Consider the following 6000-nt stretch of genomic DNA (forward strand, 5'->3'; position numbering starts at 1 on the left):
GTACAGAGCTGTAGAAAATGAGGGGTCTCATGCTGTGCAGCTGTAATAAGAATGGTTTCAGAACTGCTTCTTTGAAGGAAAATATAGACATATTCATTTTTTCATTTTTTTTTTTTTCTTTAACCATATGCTCTTAAAAAAAAACGAAGTCCCAAAAGACCTTCCATCAACTGCCTGGACTTCAGTATAATGTGGAGAAAAACCTAGCGGTTTAGGCTGTAAGCCTGAGGCTTAATTCTTCACTCACAGTTTAGTAAAAGTGTCATTTGATTAGTATTAATGGAATTACCCTTTGATAAAAGCAATTTAAATGGAAAGACTACAATCTGGCCATTCTGGAGATGTAGATTTTATTCCCAGTTCTGCCGCTGATTATTAGCGTGACCTCTGGCAGAGACACATACCCTTTCTTCTATTGTTTCCCCTTTGTAAAATACAAAAAATAGTTAACCCCCTTGGCTCAAAGAGGTTTAAGTTGGATATGTAACAACATAGCATAAACAGCATAGCATGCAGAATACTGTAGTTACGTGCCACATAAACATTACGGGCAGTGGTTGCTTCTTGGTAATGAGGTAGGCCTCTTTTTTGAAGCATGAGTACATTACAGGTAAGCTGCTATTAGCAGTAACTAAAATACTAAACTTTGCTGGACTTCTGTTGGCTCTGTGTACAGAGTACTCACAGACTCATTTCTTTTCCTCTATGATTTCCTTGGCTAATAATAATTTTAATATGTATGTTGGTACTTGGTTTACTTGTTTTCAAGGCATGAATAAATTATATTACCCAGATGTCTCTCATTTGAGAAGGAAGGAAATGAAACACCAAAATCAATCATTTAAACTATAAAACAGATTTTAGACTAGTACCACACAGTATAAAGGTGCTTGTATTATTATCATTATCATCATCATTATTTGCCAGTAATGTTTAAATATAAAGCAGTTTAATAAATACACATGCACTAAGTTTAGCCAGTTAACTTTGCAGATAAGTCTTAATATGTAAGCTAGAAAAGCCAGGAGATTTACAGTTAAGGCTTTAAACGTGGTATTGTATTTAGTCATTGCAGGTGCTGAATAACTGAGCATGGTTCCTTAGGACATGTACTAAAGCACTAGATGCAATGAATTTATCCCTGAATAGTCCGCCCTTCTCCAGCTATAAACTGCATCATAGCATAGCCTTACTTGCATTTCTTTGCTTCTTGTAACAAAGGAACATACTTCATGACGAATACTTCAATAATGTTTATTATTTCTGGGCAGATGGCTTCATTTATTTCCATATTCCACTTCAAGCCATCTCACACACTAATACTTTCATATCACCTCCATGAAGGCTTTAGGACAGATGTTTGCTCTGTTGATGTCACTGAGAATTTACCACTGAGTCCAGTAGGACCAGACAACCTTTCAAAAAGGAAGTATTGTCTACTGTTCAGTAGCTACATCCTACCTCTTAACAGGGGCTAACCTGGATTTCCTTTTTCTGGGGGAAAAAAGGCATCATTCTGAAAAGACTAAAGAAACATGGCTAAACCCAAACCATGTAGTACTTTTTTGGTATTTTTTTACTTAAATCACATTTGTGCTGAACTCACAGGGGATTCTGGAATTCAGTAAGTACAGTCCTAGGTTCTTAGCAATACAATGCTATGTTCTTCTTCACTGTAACATGTTAGACCAAGTCCTCACGAAGTATTTTTAGGAACCAGACTGAAGAATTCTGAAAACAAAAGCTATATATATGATGGGCTAAATCAAAGAAACAAGTGTGGAATCCCTTTCCCAAATTGAGATGAGTTAAAGGGTGTTAAGGCTTCTAGATTTTTCATGTGTCTCCAGTTATCCATTTTCCCCTGCATGGCATCAGTTGCCTGGTATTCTTTCCAGGAAAACATCTGTAATGCGTAACATCCTTCTATCTTCTTGAAAGAATATAACATTTGACTTGGAAGCTGCGTTTTTCTTTTAATGTATAAATGATCGATATGGATGCACCTTAATGCTTCCCTATGCTCTTCATGTGATATTTTATACCAGTATGTATTATTATCACATTGGTCAAATTATCAGTTTTTCACACACCTTCTAGGGCTATTGTTGGAAGAGAAAGATAACAACCCTCTTCAGAGATCTGAAAGGAAATTAATCAAAAAACAACCCAGAAAACTTCTACAAGAACAAAATTATTGATATCAATGATCAACTTCCTTGCTGACCTTGTGATATTACAAGATATGTAAAAGGAAGGGCAACAAAGAAGAGAATTTCTTATTTTTGTTGCAAAAATTCTGCTTCCTTATTTTTAGTGAAGCTAGAGATAAGATATAATTCTTAGGAATTATAGGAAATGAAAATTATAGGAATATGAAAATAATTAGGTAGGAGATAATACCAGAAAGATGCAGGAGAAAATCACAGAATAGAATCATAGAATAGTTTGGGTTGGAAGGGACATTGAGAGGTCATCTAGTCCAACCCCCCTTCAATGAACAGGGACATCTTCAACTAGATCAGGTTGCCCAGAACCACATCCAGCCTGGCCTTCAATGTCTTCAGGGATAGTGCATCCACAACCTCTCTGGGCAACCTGGGCCAGTATTTTACCACCCTCGTAAAGAATTTTTTCCTCGCATCCAGCCTGAATCTCCCCTCTTTTAGTTTAAAACCATCATCCCTTGTCCTCTCGCAACAGGCCCTGACAAAAAGTCTTCCCCCATAAGAACTGAAAGCCTCAATAAGGCCTCCCTGGAATCTTCTCTTCTCCAGGCTGAACAACCCAATTCTCAAGCGTTTCTCATAGGAGAGGTGCTTCATCCCTCTGATCATTTTTGTGGCCCTCTCCATCTTCCCTGTACCAAGGACTCCATAGCTGGATGCAGAACTCTAAGTGGGTTCCCAGATTCAAATGTGAAGTCATTATAAACCAGGCTGTACAGAAATATAGTATATATTTAATGCCAACGGTCCTAGCTAAAGGGCTGAATGCTGAAACTGCTGCTCAGACCTTATGCACTGAAAATTTCCACTGAAGTCACTGGGAGTTTAGTTGGGGGCGGGGGGAGGCAGGTCTCTTTGTGAGGGTCACAGATGTCCTTAGGCACCAGCGGTAACTTGCAATCCCCACTGTCCCAAGATGGGGAAAGGGGGATAGGGGGAGAAAGAAAGAGATGCAACGGGAGCAGTTCGCGTTTAGAGCGCAGCATCCTTTTGCCTTCTGCCACTAGGCTTCTGGAGACCCAAGTGCTTCCTGTAGAAGTGTGCCCGATTACAAAAAGGGGAATGACAGCCTTTGATAACTGAGCCCACTGAATACTTTACGCGCAGCTTCTTAACGCGATTTACCTAGTATTAAAACAGCGTCGGACTAAAACCAGGTCGGACCTTCGTCCTTCCGCTGCATCTACTGATGTAAAAGTTTAAACGCTCCTCTCAGAAAAGCGTTTGCTGTCACTGTGGGAAAAGGTGTCTGCTCTCCGTTACCTCTTCCCTCCAAACACGGGGAACCGGGCAGGGGATTGTGAGAACGCCGCCGCCCTGCTAATGCTCTTCGTCCAGCGAAGCCGATCGTCCGCCCGCAGCTCCGCTCCGCAACTACCACACGCCCGACGGCGTCGCTTCCTCGCCCCCACCCGGGCGCCCGGCTCCCCCGCCCCGCTCACCTTGCTCGCAGTCAGCGCGGCCGCGCTCCGCCGGGCCCTGGCCACCCCCCGGGGCGCACCCGGGCTGCCCGCCGCCGCCGCCGGGCGGGGCGCAGGAGCAGCGGCGGCCCCGCGGCGCCCGCCCCGCTGTCCGCCGCCTCGGGAGAGTGGACGCCGCCGGTGGCCAAGGGCGCCGGGGAGCGGCGAGGCTCCCGGCTGGCGGCACAGCGGGGCGGCCAGCGGCGGGCGGCGGCGGCGGGGCCGAGGCGGGGGGCTGCGGGTGGCGGATGGCTGGGAGGCGGGCGGAGACCTGCCCCAGCTCGCGGGCTCCAGGGATCGTCCCTACCGCCAGCGCCACCACAAAGCCGACGAGTATCATGGTGCCAGTCCCGCCGGCTCGGGTCCATCTCCCCCTCTCACCGCGCCCGGGATGCGAGGGGGGGAAGGCGGGGCCTCGGCGTCTCGCTAATCACCCACGCCGCACACCCCGGTGGCCCTCCCCCCGGCAGAGCTGCCTGCGGGGGCAGGGCGAGCGGGGCGCGGAGAGTCGCGGGCAAGGCGAGCACCCCAGGAGCCGCAGCACCAGCGGCGGCGGCGTCTGGGGCTATCAGCCGCCGCTCTTCAGGGCAGCCTCCGCTCCGGCAGCCCCAGCAGGGCTTTGGAGGGGACCGCGAATGGACCGCGCCATCCGCGCTCCCGGGAGCCCGGCCTCGGGCGCTCTCCCGCTTCCTGCCAGTCACGGGCGCGGCTGGCCCCGTAAACCTCCCTGCGTCTTGCCGGCCGCCCATCGGGTTCATCGCTGCCCAGGCTCCTCCCCCACCCCGCTTCTGTCGCGGACTTGGGGCTCCTCTACCAGCCGCCTTTTTCTCTGCCCTCGATCCTCCCCCCGTCTGTGCCTCCCCCAACCCCGCCGACGGCCGCACAAAAGAGCCGAAGGTGCCCGGGCAAGCAAAGCCTCGGCCAGAGGCAGGGACGCGCAGCCCCGGGGAACGGGGGACAAAACTGACGCGCGCGGCGGCTGGGGAGAGAGCACCAGCCGTGTCTGCAGGAAACAAAGAGGATGGGAACAAATGCTGCGAAGAGAAATGTCTTCGAGTTTAGCTTTATAGCCAGCCCCATGTGCTCTGAATAGTAATCTGCTTATTCCCAACGCTAAGGGGTTGTGACTAAGGGACCTGATCATCTCCGATTTTCTCCTTCTGCCGGGGTGGCTGTCAGTTAGTTTTGCTTCTTTGTCTCATTCAGTTGTTAGTTTGGGTTAGTTGTCGTTTTATACTTTGCCACTTTTTTTAATCTCTGTTTTTCATATTTGTAAAGTCCCACCCTGCCTGATAGAGTGCGCAGCCTTTATTTGGTAATTTGTTTGTAGTGTGAACCTGTAAATTCACCTCTCTATAGGATACTCTTTTGTTGGTTTGTTTTGTTTTTTTTTTTTTTTGTTTTGTTTGGGGTTTTTTTTGTCTCTTATTTTTCTGGCTGAGAGGTGTTAATCTGGCGAGCACATCAGTGTTCCCATAACCTTGTAGAGTCTAAGAGAAAGAGTGAGTGTGCTTTCTGCTTTTCTGCAGGATCCCATATATCTCCAGTAAATGGTGGCCTTCTTTAACAGCCTCCAAGCTGTTCAAAAGGTGCAAAATGCAACTTCAAATTTAAGCTTTTGTTTATAGGAACAAAAGAGCTCCGGGGCTAAGGAAAAGCAGGTCCTACAGTGTTTGGTATTACCTGTATTCATTTTAGCTCTGCTCGTCTGTGATTAATATTTTATTGCAACATCACGGTTGTTAGTTTAATCACAAGGTTAAAGAATATTCTGCTGAGGTTTCTACAGCAAGGTGGTAACTGCTGTCACATGTGTATGTTGCACTTTTTTGTGTATATAAGAGCACAGATTGTTCTTTCTGAGGTTTCTTCTAGGGGTATGTATACGCATTAGTTTAGAAACTGTCAGGACTGGCAAGAGTTTTAATTTGTCTTCAAAATATTTGAATATATACAAGGTATTAATCTGAAACTGACTCATTATGGCCATTTTTAAATTGCCTGAAAATTTGTTGCTGTCAGGACAAGTTGGTTGGCTTTATCCTTTGAAGGGACCAGTTAAAAGCATGCTCAGCCTGGCCAGTTAAGGCTTCTTTCATTGCTTAGTAAACACTTCTTGGCATCACAGTCACAGCAATATTTCATTTTCCCAGGCCTAAGCTCTCCTTCCCCTCCCCAGCCTGGAAGGGGAAGGGTTCTGCTGATCAGCACGGGAGGGAAAGAGCAGATGAATATGATGAATCTTACAAAATGCTTCAGGCAAAGCTTGAGAGTGGTACTTAACATACATCCAGATCTCATGTGTCTCCCCT

At 46.7% G+C, this 6000-nt stretch overlaps 1 protein-coding gene across 1 annotated transcript in view; it reads right to left on the bottom strand.

The window, feature by feature from the left end:
* PRSS12 (serine protease 12) overlaps positions 1-4337 on the bottom strand; it is a 45047-nt gene extending 40710 nt beyond the window's left edge. Inside the window, 4 exon segments of the mRNA XM_065686633.1 lie at positions 3671-4091; positions 4093-4200; positions 4202-4277; positions 4279-4337. Coding sequence (XP_065542705.1) covers positions 3671-4091; positions 4093-4200; positions 4202-4277; positions 4279-4337 — 664 coding nt within the window.
* Positions 4338-6000: the final 1663 nt, after the last annotated feature.

Source organism: Lathamus discolor, chromosome 1 (genome assembly GCF_037157495.1).
Source record: "Lathamus discolor isolate bLatDis1 chromosome 1, bLatDis1.hap1, whole genome shotgun sequence".
NCBI lineage: Eukaryota > Metazoa > Chordata > Aves > Psittaciformes > Psittacidae > Lathamus > Lathamus discolor.